A 19,730-nucleotide genomic window follows, 5' to 3' on the forward strand; every position below is an offset into this window, starting at 1 on the left:
TCCTCTCTCATAAGGTCATAAAATACATTAGAATCTGCCTTATTTTTTATTGCTGATTTTCCCCTGTAACTTGAGCTGCCACATTGGCCCCAGTTACAGGGCAAATTCATCCTCCTGGTTGCAATGCAGAGTCAGTCTGGGTCTGCTAAGAATCAACACTTCCTGCTTCCTCCCGGCAGTCACCTGATCGAGAGGGTAAAGTGATATTACAATATCTTTTAGGCTGAAGTCACGGTTGCGTGTGAGTCGTGCATCGCCCACATTGGCCGGTGGCTCTCCTGACAGGAGCATGTCAGCTTTATGTATTTCTATGCAGCTGACACTCCCATCAGGAGAGCCACAGCCAGTCCAGACGATGTGATGCTTGTGCCAGTCACACGTGACTCCAGCCTTAAGAGTATACACTGGCAATACATGATCAGGAACGCAGAGATGTTAGTAAAAACATCTCTGCCTTCTTTATGGGCAGTGCGGCCGTCTCTGACAATAAGCTCCTGCAGCTGCTAATGCAGAGTTGTATGCTGACCGGCTGGTCCAAAAGAAGATAATTTGGCACAAATTCAAAGCTGTTTTTTTCTATTTTTGTACTTTTTTTGAATAAAATGTCACATGTTAGAGTACAAAATCCATCTAACTTTTTTTTTTTTTGTGAAGCTTAAAACTACTAGGTTATGGTAATAACTTTGTCTTCTCTTTCAGCCTCCATCCACTTTTCTGAAATAATATACTTATGTTTTCTCCCCTACAGCATACCAAGAAAGACTTGGAAGGCTTCCAGAAGTTGTTTCATCGCTTCTTGCAAGAGAAGGGTCCATCTGTAGATTGGGGAAAGATCCAGAGACCCCCGGAGGATTCTGTGAGTTACTATATCATGTTACTTATTACAACCCTGTGGTCTATGTATATAGGTACTGGATGTTGTATATACAGTTGTGGCGGTATGAGTTTATCTGTATTTTTTGCTTTTTCTTTTTTTTCATGTTCGCAGCTTCCTTAACAATATTAGTGGATAGTTTTACTCCAAGGCTTGTAATAACAAGTCCTGCCCCGCAAGGTTTATGGCACTTCAGTGCAGATTAGGAGCTCGTAGTATAGTGCTACATCTATAGTGCTACATCGTGAAGACGGCAATTTACTGCTTTAATTAACTACAGATCACTGTCATGGGAAATGGTTAACTCTAGACCAGATACGACCAATGAATTCACTTTTTTTTTTTTTTTTTTTGTCTTTTTGGTATTTTGTTGAATTTTTTATTTTCCCCCCGTGTGGCTGATAAACGCTGCACACACTCAAAAATGCTCTTTATTTTCATTAACTTTTTATTTTTTTGCCCAAAAAGTCACATCTAAAATATTGCAAAATTTGCTCAAAAACTTCAGGCTGACTATTTTATTTTGCAAGACAGTGGTGGGGTGAATGGAGTATGTTGGCACCAAAATTTTGCATCATTTTTTTTTAAAAGTCGTAATTGATAAATTAACTAAAAATACCATGTATATTTGAGTAACACCCCCTCGGAATATGTTCTAGTGAGGGTCCCACAAAAAAAGTTCTCATTCTGGTCCCCTTCTTGTCCCCCATTATGACCAGACACACAGACACACAGACACACAGACACACACTACTTCTTGTGGAGCGCACACACATAGACCCCTCGGTGATTGCAGCCAGTGCAGGAGCTGTCGCTACCATCTGCACTTTAATTCACTTCAATCATTTGCGGTACCGCCAAGCATTCAACTGAAGTCAAGCGCAGACAACAACAGTGTCGGCCCCTGCATCGGCCAGGATCACCGAGGGGTCTATGTGCCTGAGGTCCACAAGAAGCAGGTAAGAGGACACTACGGGAACGGAGGACAGGTGAGAATTTTTTATTTTGTGTGTGTGTGTATGTGAACGGCATAATAAGGAACAAGAAGGGGACCTGAATGAGGACATTACTAAAGGATAAGGCACGTTACTAGAGAGCACACGGATGGGCACATTACTGTAAGTGACAATATGGGCACATTACTACAAGAGGTACAATATGGGCACATTACTACAAGGGAGACAATATGGGCACATTACTATGAGGGGACAATATGGGCACATTACTATGAGGGGACAATATGGGCACATTACTATGAGGGGACAATATGGGCACATTACTATGAGGGGACAATATGGGCACATTACTATGAGGGGACAATATGGGCACATTACTATGAGGGGACAATATGGGCACATTACTATGAGGGGACAATATGGGCACATTACTATGAGGGGACAATATGGGCACATTACTATGAGGGGACAATATGGGCACATTACTATGAGGGGACAATATGGGCACATTACTATGAGGGGACAATATGGGCACATTACTATGAGGGGACAATATGGGCACATTACTATGAGGGGACAATATGGGCACATTACTATGAGGGGACAATATGGGCACATTACTACGAGGGGACAATATGGGCACATTACTACGAGGGGACAATATGGGCACATTACTACGAGGGGACAATATGGGCACATTACTACGAGGGGACAATATGGGCACATTACTACGAGGGGACAATATGGGCACATTACTGCAAGGGGACAATATGGGCACATTACTGCAAGGGGACAATATGGGCACATTACTGCAAGGGGACAATATGAGCACATTACTGCAAGGGGACAATATGGGCACATTACTGCAAGGGGACAATATGGGCAAATTACTAATAGTAGCTGCTGCATTTCCCACCCTAGGCTCATACTTGAGTCAATAAGTCTTACCAGTTTTTTGTGATAAAATTGTGCCTTGGGTCAGGTTATACACCAGTATATACGATATCTGGAAACCCAATATTTCACTCACAATTTCAAGCAAATTAAAAGAATAAAGAGGTAATGGAACGCAATACAAAAAACAACAAATACTAGACTAAAAAAAGCCATACGCACAATAACAAGTTGGGCCCTGAATGTTCGTACCACCAGATGAATGTAATTGGTGTAGGCGGCTAGACGAGCTAAGGGCGACCTACACTTTGTACTGGTGAATGGAGCAGAGGTTTGTCGTGCTATGAATCCACGCTTGTTATACTTTGACTTGTATTTGTCTACGTGGATAGAGGCCAGCGCTGGCGTAAAACCAGGGAATAGCAACTGTGATGGAAAACACTGAGGCTCTTTTCACAGGGTACAAGTAATCTTTATGTCCAGTCTTGTCCCACTGAACCATAGGCTTTATTTCGGGTTATTTAGGGGTTTGTTTGTTTTTTTTTGTTTACAGTATATATTATTCTGTTTTTGTGTCCTTTTTGCACCTTTTATAATTCTTGGCGCCTGTATGTTATTTTTAGTAGCATGACAAATTGTTAATGTCTCTTTTCACACTGCGCTTATTCCTTTTTTTTTTTTTTTTTGCAGAAAACTTAAGACTTACACTTTAAGGCTTTCTATACCCATAATCAGATTTATTTTTTTTATTTTTTAATTTTTTTTTTTTTTATTTGCTTCCTCAATGCAAAGTTAAGCAACTTCCTAATAAGTTTTCATTAAATGTTTTCCACCATGTTGATGTGAGTACACTGTATAGATGACGGACTGGCATCAATTGCGCAAGTAATTATTTTATGGGGACAGACCACCCCACAATCCTAAAACACAGACTGCAGCCGGATCTATGTCAGGGGGTCTGAAAACAAAGATTTGGAAACTAATGGTTACTATTAGTTAATAAACTTGCATTAATATATACTACTCACTTACAAAAGTTAGTGAACTCTGAGATGCACAGAAAGTAAAAATGGTCGTGCATCCTTGTGGCCACCATTGCACCAGACTCTTGCTTTGCCGTAGGTTTTGTTTTTAGGAGCGGTCATCAATATTAGACCAGTTGGAGTCGGATACCTGGTACCTCCACCGATTTAACTGCTACTGAGTCCCAAGTCCCATTGCAGCCAGAAGTAAATGCTGTGCATAGCCAGAAAACCATTGTTCCATTCATGTGTAGTGACCGTTCTCAGGTTTCACTGAAGTGAATAACACTATAGTTTCCGGTACTGTGGTGTTCTAGCTCTGTACACTGTTTACGGCAAACCTCCATGGGACCTCCTAACAACTGATCAGTGGAGTACCAGAGCTTCCAAATCCTACCAATTCCATACTGATGATATATCCTACAAATAGATAATTAATATTAAAGTCTTAGACAATTCATTTAACATGGAGATGTTTCTTCAGATAGAACTTGAAGAACCTGTCGTTTTCAATAAATATGTATTAATTTTTTTTATTTTATTTTTTTTTTTTACCTGGTGTAAATGTCGCTGTTCTCCTGAATCCGGCACTGTTTGGATTTTGTTCCTGCGCCTTTCCATTCCTGAGATATGGCCCTCTTTCCATTATGAATATCCTGGGTTTTTAGTCAAGTGGGTGTGTTCCTCAGCTTTCCTATGGGCGGTTCTTGAGGACAACGCCCAATTGGCTAAAAAAAGACAAGGTTTTCATGTAATGAAGAGAGAACCCTACCACTGGAAAGGAAAGGAGCAGGAATAAAATAAAAATAATGCTGAAATCAGGAGAACGGTGGCATTTACTTCAAATAAAAAAAACTATATTTGATAAGTGACAGGTGCTCTTTAAAGGTATCATACAATGCCATTGAATTAGGAAGGAATGCATCTACCGTAATTTCATTATAGCTGGATTATAGATCGCTTTATTGTACTTGCATTTATTTGAAAAAAATGTATTTTTTTTTTGAGTTTAGAAAAAAATATAATTTTAGAAAATACAAATCTCGACATGTGATCCTGACCTGAATGGCCTAGAGCACCACGATCGTCAGTCACTTGATGCAGGCGTGTCAGGAATTGTGTGACACTGTAATTACTAGATTAGTCTGTACCAGTTATTTATCATTTGTTTTGAGCCTTGTAGTTATGGATTTATACTGTAGTGTCCGGATTAGTAACTATTGCTGGAAGTCACTTGTGACACATGTCTTGTTATATATTCAGTATCGAGGTTATAATTGCATTTGGCCATTAATCTCTTGAATCTGGATTTGTTGTGTTTCTGAAATACAGAATCTAAATCAATTAGCCAGACATGTTTAGATAATGTGGACGGAACTGTGAATACACTTTTTTTTTTTTTTTTTTTTTTTTTTGCTGGCCACTTTGCGCAGGCAGAGGACAGAAAGTTAGACAATCTCTTTATGAGCAAAGACCCTAAAACGGATGTCATGAAGTGGGGGGGGAGAAGGGGGCAGCATGCCTTCTTGCTACAAGAAGTATATGGTAGTTATCGATCACTCCCTACAGGAAATGGGAGTTGTTTTGACTCACTACAGGAAGTGGGCGTGGTTCTTTGTCTCGCTACAGGAAGTGGGAGGGCATCTTTGCCTCTGTACAGGAAGTGGGAGGGCATCTTTGCGTCTGTACAGGAAGTGGGAGGGCATCTTTGGGTCTGTACAGGAAGTGGGAGGGCATCTTTGGGTCTGTACAGGAAGTGGGAGGGCATCTTTGGGTCTGTACAGGAAGTGGGAGGGCATCTTTGGGTCTGTACAGGAAGTGGGAGGGCATCTTTGGGTCTGTACAGGAAGTGGGAGGGCATCTTTGGGTCTGTACAGGAAGTGGGAGGGCATCTTTGGGTCTGTACAGGAAGTGGGAGGGCATCTTTGGGTCTGTACAGGAAGTGGGAGGGCATCTTTGGGTCTGTACAGGAAGTGGGAGGGCATCTTTGCGTGTCTTCAGGAAGTGGACATTATATATATATATATATATATATATATATATATATATATATATATATATATATATATATATATATATATATTACAGTTAGGTCCAGAAATATTTGGACAGTGACACAATTTTCGCGAGTTGGGCTCTGCATGCCACCACATTGGATTTGAAATGAAACCTCTACAACAGAATTCAAGTGCAGATTGTAACGTTTAATTTGAAGGTTTGAACAAAAATATCTGATAGAAATTGTAGGAATTGTACACATTTCTTTACCAACGCTCCACATTTTAGGAGGTCAAAAGTAATTGGACAAATAAACCAAACCCAAACAGAATATTTTTATTTTCAATATTTTGTTGCGAATCCTTTGGAGGCAATCACTGCCTTAAGTCTGGAACCCATGGACATCACCAAACGCTGGGTTTCCTCCTTCTTAATGCTTTGCCAGGCCTTTACAGCCGCAGCCTTCAGGTCTTGCTTGTTTGTGGGTCTTTCCGTCTTAAGTCTGGATTTGAGCAAGTGAAATGCATGCTCAATTGGGTTAAGATCTGGTGATTGACTTGGCCATTGCAGAATGTTCCACTTTTTTGCACTCATGAACTCCTGGGTAGCTTTGGCTGTATGCTTGGGGTCATTGTCCATCTGTACTATGAAGCGCCGTCCGATCAACTTTGCGGCATTTGGCTGAATCTGGGCTGAAAGTATATCCCGGTACACTTCAGAATTCATCCGGCTACTCTTGTCTGCTGTTATGTCATCAATAAACACAAGTGACCCAGTGCCATTGAAAGCCATGCATGCCCATGCCATCACGTTGCCTCCACCATGTTTTACAGAGGATGTGGTGTGCCTTGGATCATGTGCCGTTCCCTTTCTTCTCCAAACTTTTTTCTTCCCATCATTCTGGTACAGGTTGATCTTTGTCTCATCTGTCCATAGAATACTTTTCCAGAACTGAGCTGGCTTCATGAGGTGTTTTTCAGCAAATTTAACTCTGGCCTGTCTATTTTTGGAATTGATGAATGGTTTGCATCTAGATGTGAACCCTTTGTATTTACTTTCATGGAGTCTTCTCTTTACTGTTGACTTAGAGACAGATACACCTACTTCACTGAGAGTGTTCTGGACTTCAGTTGATGTTGTGAACGGGTTCTTCTTCACCAAAGAAAGTATGCGGCGATCATCCACCACTGTTGTCATCCGTGGACGCCCAGGCCTTTTTGAGTTCCCAGGCTCACCAGTCAATTCCTTTTTCCTCAGAATGTACCAGACTGTTGATTTTGCTACTCCAAGCATGTCTGCTATCTCTCTGATGGATTTTTTCTTTTTTTTCAGCCTCAGGATCATCTGCTTCACCTCAATTGAGAGTTCCTTAGCCCGCATGTTGTCTGGTCACAGCAACAGCTTCCAAATGCAAAACCACACACCTGTAATCAACCCCAGACCTTTTAACTACTTCATTGATTACAGGTTAATGAGGGAGACGCCTTCAGAGTTAATTGCAGCCCTTAGAGTCCCTTGTCCAATTACTTTTGGTCCCTTGAAAAAGAGGAGGCTATGCATTACAGAGCTATGATTCCTAAACCCTTTCTCCGATTTGGATGTGAAAACTCTCATATTGCAGCTGGGAGTGTGCACTTTCAGCCCATATTATATATATATAATTGTATTTCTGAACATGTTTTTGTAAACAGCTAAAATAACAAAACTTGTGTCACTGTCCAAATATTTCTGGACCTAACTGTGTGTATGTATATATTATATAATTATAAATTATATGATATTATATTATAGGTAGTAATTTAAGTGGGATTCGGGTCCGTTTCTTGCTACGGAAAGGTGGGGAGTATTTGCTTGTATATTTTCCTGCTCTCCTGTCTGGTAAAATGCATGCAGGTATAACAGAGGCCGGGTTTTCAATATTTAGTTTAGTTACGAAAAGCAATTAGACCGTGACAAGTGAAGTGCAAAACATGCATGATTAAAAGGAAGTTCATGCACCTATGGTGCTGGCAGAATGCTGACAAGTAAAAACCTACCACTGAAAAATAGTGGATGACAAGTTACAGAGCATGAACATAGACATAATTTCTGAACATTTTAGGCGTTTGCACCATAAGCCATCTTATCTATAGGATTTGTGTGAAAGGACAAATAGTTTAACAGTAGGCAGTGTTATTATTGGTATGTTTCAATTAGTCTTTTGTCCCACTACATAGTAGTTCTTTGGACGCCTTAATTTATTCTATACATAACGTGCTGTGCTCTATGCTGAACATTGTGTATTGTGACAATGACGGGGGAGGGTTTATTATGCATTGTTTTTGGGGTTTTTTAGACCCTTATTGTACTTAAAATCCACAAAGCCTATAGACGACAGGCAGATGTCAGCTGTGTAACTCCCAGATTGTGAAGATTCATTGATTACTATTGTGAAATTATTAAAATGTAGTATTAACACATAATGTGCCGTAATACTCCCATTCTTAATGTTTGTGCAATGTAATTAATTCTATGATGTCGTGATCTGTCTCGTCATGTACAGCTCATGTGTTTGCCCAGGAAATCATGACCTTGATATGTGGGGATTGAGGCACTACATGTTGTAGCATTCCTGCTTGTTTTTTCTGGGTACCGGGTGATGCGCAGCTGCTCTATTTAGCTGCCAATTTACACATTTTACGCTTTAATGATATAAGCCTTTTATGACGTGAAGTTTCTCTTCCTTTGCCGTTATGTCAGTATAAGTCCTAAAACAATTATATAGCAATCTGAGGTGCAGAGTGGCGAAATCAAGCTTTGGAGCCACATGCAAATTAGCCTGACGGTGCGCTGGAGGCGTGTTCATACAACCCTCAATGCGCTTCCAGGCTAATTCACATGTGGATTGGAAGCTTGATTTCTCAGCCGTGGCACACATTACTGCATAACGGGTATGATTTGTATTTTACCTGCACTTGCACATCTATAACACTAGATTTAGTAGTAAAAGCGAAATCGACCTGAGGTCCCCCCCCCCTTTTTTTTTTTTTTTTTTTCCCTCTTTCTCTAGATCTATACTTGCATACATTTGGTGCTAAAAATCACCATTTGCGCTCTGTAACCTGTGTGTTGCACGGTCTCTTACTGTCTAAGGAATGAGGAAACTGTGAATCTGTCAGTGAGCTCATTCTGATTGTCCGTCAGTTTGTAACTTTTTTTTATTTCTCTTTATCTAAGCTTCTCCATGACCAAAGAACACATCAAAGTTAAATGTAGAGGCCAAACAGTCTAACATTTTTAATGAAACACAATTGCAAAATGATGTTTAGCCCCAAATACAAGAAAAAATAACAAAGCCTACACTCTCCTCCGGTGCTGACATGGTTCCAGCAATATCGGAACTCGTGTTTCCGAGGACCATGTGATATCGACACGCGAGCCCCGCGACCAATCGGAGCCGGCCGCCTTCAGTGTGCTGCGGCTGCCACTCACTTCCTGTTAATTACTTGGCCATAAGGAAGCCGGCACGGATTGGTTGCAGGGCTCACGTGTCATAACAATGTTGCTGGCACGGGAGGGGAGTGTGGACTTTTTTTTGAGGGCTAACATTAGGAATGAACCCTTTTAAAGTAACGCTTGAAATGGTCTTGTTCACCAGTGTCTTATTATTTAGTGTTTACAGACTGACTGTTACAGATGACAGACAAACCTTGTGTAGTCTTTCTTCATTCATAATAATGTAATCTATTACCAAGGACCCATATTGGTTTGCATAAGAGCTATAAACACAATGATGCCCCCCCAGCCTGTGTTAATGCCTGCTGTCAGAGATTAATAGCGGGATCTAACTGTTTAACAGCTGTTGGCGGATCTCCGGTCTACCCGCAGCTGTTAGCCACCTGATGACTGATTAAAACAGCCTTCAAGTGCTGGGAAAGATGCGGGCTTGGTGTTCGCCCACCTCAAAGGCAGGAATGACATATGATGGGGTTAAAAGGAATCTGTAATCAGGTTTTTGCTACATGATGTAGGGACAGAGACCTTGATTCCAGCGTTGTCACTTACTGGGCTACTTGCTGCAGTTTTGATAAGGGCTGCAGGTTTTCTAGTCCTCTAGTAATAATCTCCTGCTGACAAAATTAATTTGATCAAAACTGCAGCAAACCAGCTCAGTAATCGACACATCGCTGGATTTAGGGTCTCTGTTTCTATATTATGCAGCTCTCTAGTTAGGTGACAAAAAAAGCTAGTGACAGATGCTCTTCAACTAGAGAATATCACAAGATCAAACGATGTAAGGATCGTTCACAGTAGTGGGTTGGAAAGATTTTGTACAAAAACTGCAACACCGCTTTTCTGTTACTAACAAATGGCTCCTTAGAAAATAGAATCTGTCATCAGATTTCCCATTGTAAGGTGCATATATTAATAAACAGCCCTGATGAGGCTGTTTCATCCATAATCCATCTAAGGATGGCTGTTAAAATCCAATTTCTGCTCACCTAGTCTGATTGACTGCTCCTCGGAGTCTCTGCTGCTGCTCAGCTCTCCCACTGCTCAGTACAAGCTGCAGCTGTCCGTCAGGCTAGGAGGATGGACACTGAATACACATGCACTCATGAGATTTCTTGCTAAATCGCTGGACTACTAAGGCCGGTTTAACACATCCGGCTTTTCGCCGGTTTGCCGGATACGGCGCACGCTGTATACAGTACAATGGCAGTGCGACAAGTGCCGGTCAGATGCTGTCATGTGACCGGAGCATGTGACCCAGAAGTTGCAGCGCTGACATTGTACTGTATACAGTGTACTGGCGTGCGCCGTATCCGGCAAACCGGCGAAAAGCCGGATGTGTGAAACCGGCCTAAAATGCTCCTCTTTATATCTGGATTATACCGCCATCCTGACATGGATATTTAAGTACATTAGCCGCATCAGATCCAAGAGTGCACGAGGGAAACTTTATGCTCAGCCCCGCGATAGGGGCACAGTGAAATGCGCCTGCGCGAAACTCCAGCAGCATGGGGCGGCACCATTCATGTAATTCTTGACTGGGGAATGGCGAACAGCGGCAGGAGGTTGGACAGGAGCCGAATTAGAGCCCGTCCATCTGGCCAACCAAACTCCTTTTCATTGGAAAGGGTAACATTTTACAAAGTTCTTTTAGGGGTCTGCAAGGGGGGCCAGCAACAAGATGCACCTTCCTAGAATGCAGCCCAGGAGCTGCAGAAAGTGATATTTTTGGTTTAATAGGGAAAAAACTGGTGACAGGTTCCCTTTAAGTACCAGTCCTTGTAAATATGTCAGCAATTACCTGACGTAGTTCTGATTTTTCTTGTGTTTTGGCTTGGTCCCTGAATGCTATCCTCTATGAATCTATGCACATTCACATTGGATGAGGCAGTCTGTGCACACATACATGTGCAGGGCCTAGATGAGGCTTTGTACTGGTATGGCACTGTAATTGTATGGGGTTTTATCTTTAACTACCAGGTTGGGGCTGATTCTAATAATAATCATTTGCATAAGACACTTTTTTTTAAAAACTTCAAACTACACACAATGCAAGACACAGATAATTGTTTTTGATATGAGAAAAGCTTTTATATGTCCTTAAAGGGAGTCCACCATCAGGATTTTCATATGTAAAGTAAAGCCAGTGCTATACTGGAGCTAGGATGCTGAATGTAAGCATAGCTTCTGTTCAGAGATTGGAGGTTTTATTTCAGAAATATGTGCAAGTAAAGTTACAGCAATGCACTGCTATTTGACAGGTGGAACAGGAAGGGAATATGTGCATCGGGTCCTGCTTTCTATTCCAGCCCCTGTCTGCCTGCCTGGCCTTCCTCCCCCTGTCGCCATCATAGCCGTTAATTTTGGTGCAGGCAAACAGAAAGGGGCGGGAATAGATAGCAAGACCTGACTCACATATTCCCGCCCCTGTTGCACCTGTCAATCAAATAGCAGTGCACTGTTGGAACTTTACATGCACATATTTCTGACATAAAATATCCAATCACTGAACAAAAGCTATGCTTACATTCAGCATCCTAGCGCTGGTATAGCACTGGCTTTATATATATATATATATATATATATATATATATATATATATATATATATATATATATATATATATATATATATATATATATATATATATATATATATATATATATATATATATATATATATATATATATATATATATATATATATATATATAATATATTTATATTATATTATATTATATTATATTATATTATATTATATGTGTGTGTATGTAATCTATCTATCTCCTGATGGTTGGTTCCCGTTAAAGGTAACCTGTCAGAATCTTTTACGCTCCCAAACCATTTGTATAACTGTGCAGCTCTTCAAAAGATAAGCAAGTTGATCCATTTTGACCCTAAAGTGATGCTCTAGCTTTGAGAACTTGCATTTTGAAGTCCTGTAAATGTCACAAAATGCATTTAGGACATGGCGATGCACTTACAGCTCCTCGTCCTCCGTTCTCCAGAGGAGAGCGGCTCTAGGCTGAGAACATAGCACTAAGCAGAGAAGCTGTAAGTGCATTGTCTTTAAATTTAAATAGCTTTATTGACAGGACCAAGTACATGTTGGCACTGCCAGAGCAAGTGGTAAAAATGGGGATGGGGAATAGGGCCCCGTCCAAGCTGGGGGCGGCGGCTACTCCCGGACGGGGGGGCGGCGGCTACTCCCGGCCGGGGGGGGGCGGCGGCTACTCCACAGTAGGGTCACGCCCACTGCACCTCCAGATACTGTATGTACAGAACTGTGAGATGTGCTTTCGTGCTGCTGGAGCATCGCTTTTGGTCATAGGGTGATGAATAGTAAAAGACTACACAGACATATAAATGGTGTAGGGTTCTACTAGCTTCTCCGTTCCATTTCAGTTTAATTATGTTGTTATTTAGCAAAAGTCTGAACACGCTGTGTGCATAGTCTGCACCTCATGTATGTACTTTACTGTATAGGGCATATTATTAGAGACCCGACTGCATTCACACTGTTGTGCAACCCATTCAGCTCCCCATTGGGGGTTTAATACCTGTAACGCAATATTCAGTCAGCTACGACGCTCTGAATCAGTTTCCGCTTTCCTACGTGTCAGTCAGCCTTTATAGCTGGGCACCATAGCGTAGTCCACCGTGCTATTGTGTCTGACCCCCAAAACAGAGCGACACGCGTAGGGTTGGGGCACATTTCCTGACACCTTAATTATGACTGAATTTTGATCCTACTTAGGTGATTATAGCCTCATGGACCTCTCTGGGTGAATTAGTCCTGCCACCAGTTCTGCATGCTAGGGGTTATTTACCTTTCTCATATGGTCCCTGATGTCTGTTCCAGGTTTTGTTATTTATACCTGCTATTGATATATTGTTACCATATTGCTGTGCATGTATTTGTGTGCCTTTGCATTTAGCACTTTATTGCTTGGTTCATGGGACAGGTGTCCTGGTGTTTTTAATTGTTTTTAATGGTGTTTTTGCACGGATATCTATACAATAAACATTTTGCTTATTTCTATATTTATCTGGTGAGTTGAGTGCTTCATACCTACTCTTTCCTCTCCTTGTAACAGTTGCTAGTAGGTGTGCACCCTCACCTTTTTTTGATGCTTGATTATTAACTTAGCTGTGCAACCCTATCTTCCCCTTTTTGACCCCCAAAACAAACACCGTTGAACCTTCTTTCTGGCAGATTCCAAAGTTTCATATTTTAGAATCATTAAGGTCAATGGTGACATCGGAGCTGCATCTTTTCAGAATTTTAAGATGGAATGCAGTGCCGAACGGGCAGCAAAGAGATGGCGAAAAGCCTGGAACCGCCATATAGCTGCAGGAAGGTAACTGCACGGAGACGCCGGCCTTCTGAACACTTATCACTCAGGAGCAGATCTTAACCTTGAGCGACAGGGTAAATTCTCCACATTCTGCACGTTCTCTGCAGAGCTGTTGTACTGTTTGTATTACTACCATGCTGTCGTCATTTGATGACTGTTTTTTTTTTTAGATTGCTCAATAACATTTGACCGTGTACTGAGTGACACCCTGTTGCTACATATTTCCATTACACGCGTGCTATTACATGGAGGCACACCCGTCATTCACACCAGAAGACACGGAATCGCTTCCTAACCTAATTAGTGACATTTACAGAAAGTAATGTTTTGTCCTATTAGAGGCCATTTATGTCATCATCGCATACACAGGGAAGAGGCTTTCAAAAATAACTTCACAAACGTCCGCACCTTATTAGAAGATTGTATGAGAATTGCAGTTTACACCTTCGTAGCCATCAGCTAGCATTTTCCGGAGTAGAGCATCTTGACCAGGTGTGACGGGGGTGTATGTGATTTCGGTTGGGCGAGGCGAATATGGCCTGGCATTTCTAGTACCGGGAGTGACTTAATGAGGTTGTCCGGTGAAATCAAGTTATTACCTAGCCATAGATTGGTGGTGGACCAACCACACCAATTGGTAGAACCCATACCCTCGGGGATAAAAGCTCCGCTAACTTTTATCTCAAAGGGTGCCCTTTTAACCCCAATGATATTCAGTATGTCTGGTTTTTTTTTTTGTTTTTTTTTTTTAAACCCCTTGAATATGCTGCCTGGGGGAAATGAGCGCACACACACTATATAATTATAATTATATATATATATATAATTATGCACACTTTGCTATATTGTTTATGGACAACTTTAACGGACATTTAAAGACAGTTTTGCTATAAACTGCAGCATAAACCATTTTCTAGTGTATAATTAACAGTTTGGTGGCAATGCCCTCTCTTGTAAAGCCCCACCTCCTTATTCAGGACATTTTTCAAGGCTGACTGCAGTTATATAGACATGTTTACTAATGGTGTGGTGTTTGACCCAAGACCACCCTAAGCAGACCCTATTGAAGTACATTGAGCTTAGGAAACTAGCACATGCACAGTTTTGGGTTTTTTTTGTTTTTTTTTTGTTAGAGGCTGTTGTGGGTCTGGGGTCACCTGCCCCTCCATCACTGGTCATGGTTAGGTCCTGATCACTGTCCAATTGGTAGAGAAGACTGTACTAAACACGAGGGTGGTGGTTTACAAAGGATGACATGGCTCTCTTGGACACTTATGGCTTATCCACAGGATACTCCATGAGTGTCAGATGAGACCGCACTCCCGGAGGCAGGCCGCTTACATATCCGACATTTACAGCATCGTAAAATGTGTTCAGTATAATAAAGCTAGCCAGAAGCATTTTTTGCATAATTTTTTGAAATTTCCTAAAATATGAAGTTCTCTACATACAGTATATGTGACACAGCTCACTTCTCTCCGTTGGGATCCAGCACTTATACTCCACCATTGCTCCCAATCTTTGAGTTCTGTGGCAAATCAGTGGCCACTACAGTCACCCTTTTAAGGTAATTAAATGAAATCCTAAAACTTGTTGTGGTCTGACCGACGGTGAATTTTTATCTTTACAAAATAAAGTGCCCGGCCGATGACTAAAGAGTCATGAAATGTTTTAACATTCTTTATATTATGTTTTTTAATTTCAAGCAGATTGGTGGATTTTGGGTCCTGAGTTATCCCCCTTCCCTTTACTGAGCTCTCAAAAAATGGCATGAAAAGAGCGATGCTCCGGAGACAGGAGCACGCAGTCCTTAGCTGAGTGTGTACGTGGATTGAGGGTATGGATGCAAGTGCTTTCTATCACATCCATACACCTGTCTTTGGGCGCACTCAACCAAGGCCTGTGTGCTCCTGTCTCCGGAGCAGCGCTCTTCTAGGAGTCTTTTTCAGTGATTAGAGTGCATCTCAGGACTCAGACAAAGGGTCTGCCGGCAGTAATAATAAATATCCAGACTCCTCTTCTGATTAGTAGGCCATTACATTGCACACGTAACATTGCGGGAGCGGCTGGTCAGATGTGTCAGAGATGCCGCAAGAAGAAGAGATGCTGTGGTCTGGTGGCCGTGGACTACTGAAGTGGCTACTGGTCCTACAAACCTTTACACTCAATTCTGGAATATATTTTATATTTCGTGCAACTGAATAACCTAGGTATAACCTTCATTTCGGAGGTTTATGGTTAATCATGGCCTCTTCGTGAGGTTCTGCTTTTGATGTTTGCCATTGTCTCCATTTAATCAGTCGGTTTAAGTGACTTGGATCTGTGCGGTTTTATCCCACGTGGCCACAAAGGGATGTAGGGACATTCCTTGCATTTGGCTCCTCGCCACCTTTATATTATTCGTAACATCTACTTCCCTGTAGGTGATCAGTATATACGCTTTTTTTTTTTTTTTTTAACCCTTGCCACCTGGGCTTACAGGCGAGGCAAATTACAGGTGTGAATGAATGAGACCACGTACTGTTCTGTTTTATAGATGAGATATATACGGTGTGTGTATGTATGTATATGTATGTGTGTATGTGTATATGTGTATATATATATGTATATGTATGTATATATATAATATTACTTTCTTTCTGTTGATTTTAACAACTGGATGGTGCATAGAATGAATGACTCTAAATTACGATATTGTAAAAGGAGCTTCAAAGGAATCTTCTGGTAAAGCGGAGACGTGTAGACTGCACTTGGTGAAATGGGAGGGTGCGTGCCATTGTGCAGCTAAGACCACTTGTATGAATGTGATCGAAGACTAAAAAGGCCAAAATATCCATCTCGTGCTTGTAGTCTTGAGGTTTATATGACTGTAAAGTGTTACTTTCATGCACTGCACGAAAAATGGCCAGAAGGTGCAGGTCATTCCAAAAGAGACAATCTTCTCTTTCCAGAAGTCCTTTTAATTAGAGTAGTTTTGGTAGAAGAATAGAGGAGACCCACACTTATTTGTGGCTTATTTTATAGGTTTGTTATCATAGTATTGTTGCAGTATGATGATGAAAGTTCAAGGCTGTGTGCCCACAATCAGGCTACTCAGCATTTTGGACACGTGTTTTCGTTGCTTCCAAAACGCTACGTTGTACAGTACAAGTACAGAGGATGGGAGTTATAGAAATCTCATGCCCACTGTGCTTGTTTTTCCCGCAGCGTAAACTGACCTGCGGTGCGGCTTCCTGAGCGCCTGCATGTCAGTTCTTTGCTGCAGAGATGCAAGCGTTCCCCGCAGGGAGAACACTGTGAGAGAGGGATCATAACTGCCGACTCCTGGATCGTGGGCCCAAGCAGTTATGGTCCTCTGCGGAGTAGACTCGCGCCCCTGCAGATCAGGACCCGCCACATCCAGGAAACAGCGGGTCCTGATTGTGTGCACATACCCTAATTGTATAAACACAATTTACTTGTTAAAGGGGTTTTCTAGTACTTGGACAACCCTTCTCATCCACCATGTTTGCCCCCATTAAAATAACAAGGGTTTTTATTCGCCTCCAGTACAGACACTTTTGCAGCAGTGTTTGCACTCGCTCTCCCAAAGCGTTGTGATTCCACGTGAGCCCTGTGCCCAATCAACGTTGCCTTCACAGTCGCCGCCGTTTTGAAGTATCAAACATCAATAGGAAGGGAGCGGCTTGGACAACCCCTTTAAGAATTCTATCCATTAACATGAACAGAGAGCTTTTTAATTATATAGTCTACCGCTTCTTACTTGGACAAGGAGCGCAGCGCTTACAAGCTCTCTGGTTTGAAGAGCTGTCCTGAAGAAGGCCGGACTGCTGTTGATGGATCTGGTCGGCTTCTGAACCCACGCAGTTCGGACCTACATTACAACCAAGCTGCTGACCCGAACGGTCAATCGTTGAGTTGTCTAGCCCTTTCTCCTCTCGGGTAAGCCGGACGGTAGGGGGGCAGTGCACACCTGAAGATCGATCATGATTGAAAAAGAATCCCTTTAAACTGCTTAAGACATGCATACTCCTTTTAAGTTGATTAGAGAACATAAAAGTTTCACTTTTTGCAGACGTCTGTGCTTCATGTGTATTGCTGCCTTTGAAGAGATCAAGGTTTATCTATAAAATACTTATCTGTGAGTGCTGCTGGTTATTCATTAATCTGTGGGAGTGAAGGGAATGTGTAGCTATTACAGCTACTGAAGGAACTCATGAAGCAATGATGAAAGGATCTTTGTCGCAGAAAAAAAATGCTCACACTAAAAATGCGCACTTAGGAATTGGTAGTGATTTTTTTATTTTCTAACATTAAGAAACATTTTCTTAATGTCCCCCAACACCATTTAAGATGGGCGTTAGGCTCTGTGCGCACGCTGGTTTTGGTGCAGAAATTTTTTGCACCAAAATAAAACACTTTGTGGTGGAAAAATGCACCAATAAACACATGCATTTTTTTTTTGTGTGTTTTTTGCATGTTTTTTTTATCTTGAGTGTGAAATCAGTGGCTGGAAGGGCCAAAAATTGACATGCTGTAGATTTTTTTTTTCTCCAGTCACCCTCCAAGACAGCACCAGAGGAAGTTTACTCTCTTATGGTGCTGTCGTGGAGGGTTCCTAGAAACCGAATTACCAGTAAGACCAATTCTATTTTCTGCACTCAAAACTGCAAGGAAAAAATAAGCAATGTGCGCAAAACACGTCAGAATTCTCACTGACTTGGATAAGAATAGATATGCAGATTTGGGTCACAAAGTACACCAAAAAAAAGGATAAACCCGCATCATGCACGTAAGGCCTAAGACTGTGCGCACAGTGCGTTTTTCGCGGCGTTTTTGCGCGTTTTTCGGGTGCGTTTTTGGCCTCAACTGCAGGACTTTGCTTCCCCAGCAAAGTCTTGAGTTTTCATTTTTGCTGTCCGCACACATCTGTTTTTTTTACCTGCGTTTTTGAGTTAAAAAAAAAAATGGACGTCAGTTCTTTCCTGCGTTTTTCTGCGTTTTCCGCCCATGCAATGCATTTGAAAAACGCAGCAAAACGCAGAGATCAAAAACGCAGCAAAACGCTGCCAAAAACGCACCAAATCGCGGCAAAAACGCATGCGTTTTTTGATGCGTTTTTCAACGCAGGTGCTTTTTTGTGCGTTTTTAGCGGCCAAAAACGCACCAAAACGCAGCGTCAAAAAGACGCAGTGTGCGAACCTAGCCTTATAGTAGCCACATGTGCCTAAATGGCAATAGAAATGTTCATTGATCTGTGTAGGGGTGGGGGAGGAGAGGTGAGCATCACCTATAGTAAATTTTGTTATCTATGTATGGTGTGTTTCATTGTTATCCTGCCTTTTGATAATTTTTTGTCATCAGTGACTAAATTACTATCAGGAACCTAAGGCATTATAGTAGCCACATGTGCCTAAATAGCAATAGAAATGTTCATTGATCTGTGTAGGGGGGGTGGGGGTAGGGGGGAGATGAGCATCACCTATAGTAAATTCTGTTATCTATGTATGGTGTGTTTCATTGTTATCCTGCCTTTTGATAGTAATTTAGTCACTGATGACAAAAAATTATCAGGAACTGTTAACTTAAATAGATAGATAGCTGTTGGTCAAACATTCTGACTCCCTCTTCCTCAAACAATTATCCAAGAGCTCCTGTCTTCTCTGGGAGTAGCTGGTTATCTCCCCACCAAGCAAAAGGATTGTTCCAATATTTTGTCTCCTGATATAATCGGCCAAGAAGGGTCAGGAGGCCTCATAAACATTACACAAGGTCATTAGAAATCCTCAGGTTCCTTGTACTTTTTATCTAATGTGTAGCAAAGCTTAAAGGCCCAGTCACACACAACGACTTACCAGCGATCCCAAAAACGATGCAACCTGATAGGGATCGCAGGTAAGTCGCTGGGAGGTCGCAGGTGAGATGTCACACAGTCAGATCTTACCAGCGATGCAGGAACAATACAGGTTGCAGTAGCGACCTGTATAACGATCTCAGCAGTCACTGTGACCCTGTCACACAGTGTCAAACACAGCGATGTGTCCTGCCCAGCAGGGCATCGCCTTTTGAAGAAAATGGCCTGGACCATTCTGCAACCACTAGAGATGTCACAGCAGGGGCCTGATCGCTGGTAGATG

The 19,730-nt window shown here is 41.8% G+C and overlaps 1 protein-coding gene across 2 annotated transcripts in view; it reads left to right on the forward strand.

The window, feature by feature from the left end:
- The window catches only part of UGP2 (UDP-glucose pyrophosphorylase 2), a 106,973-nt gene that overhangs the window by 52,610 nt on the left and 34,633 nt on the right, over positions 1-19,730 (forward strand). For both annotated transcript variants that reach the window (XM_075339253.1, XM_075339252.1), the window contains exon 3: positions 749-856. In XM_075339253.1, the coding sequence (XP_075195368.1) occupies positions 749-856 (108 nt within the window). The remainder of the gene's footprint in view (positions 1-748; positions 857-19,730) is intronic.

Source organism: Anomaloglossus baeobatrachus, chromosome 3, assembly GCF_048569485.1.
Source record: "Anomaloglossus baeobatrachus isolate aAnoBae1 chromosome 3, aAnoBae1.hap1, whole genome shotgun sequence".
NCBI classification, from domain to species: domain Eukaryota; kingdom Metazoa; phylum Chordata; class Amphibia; order Anura; family Aromobatidae; genus Anomaloglossus; species Anomaloglossus baeobatrachus.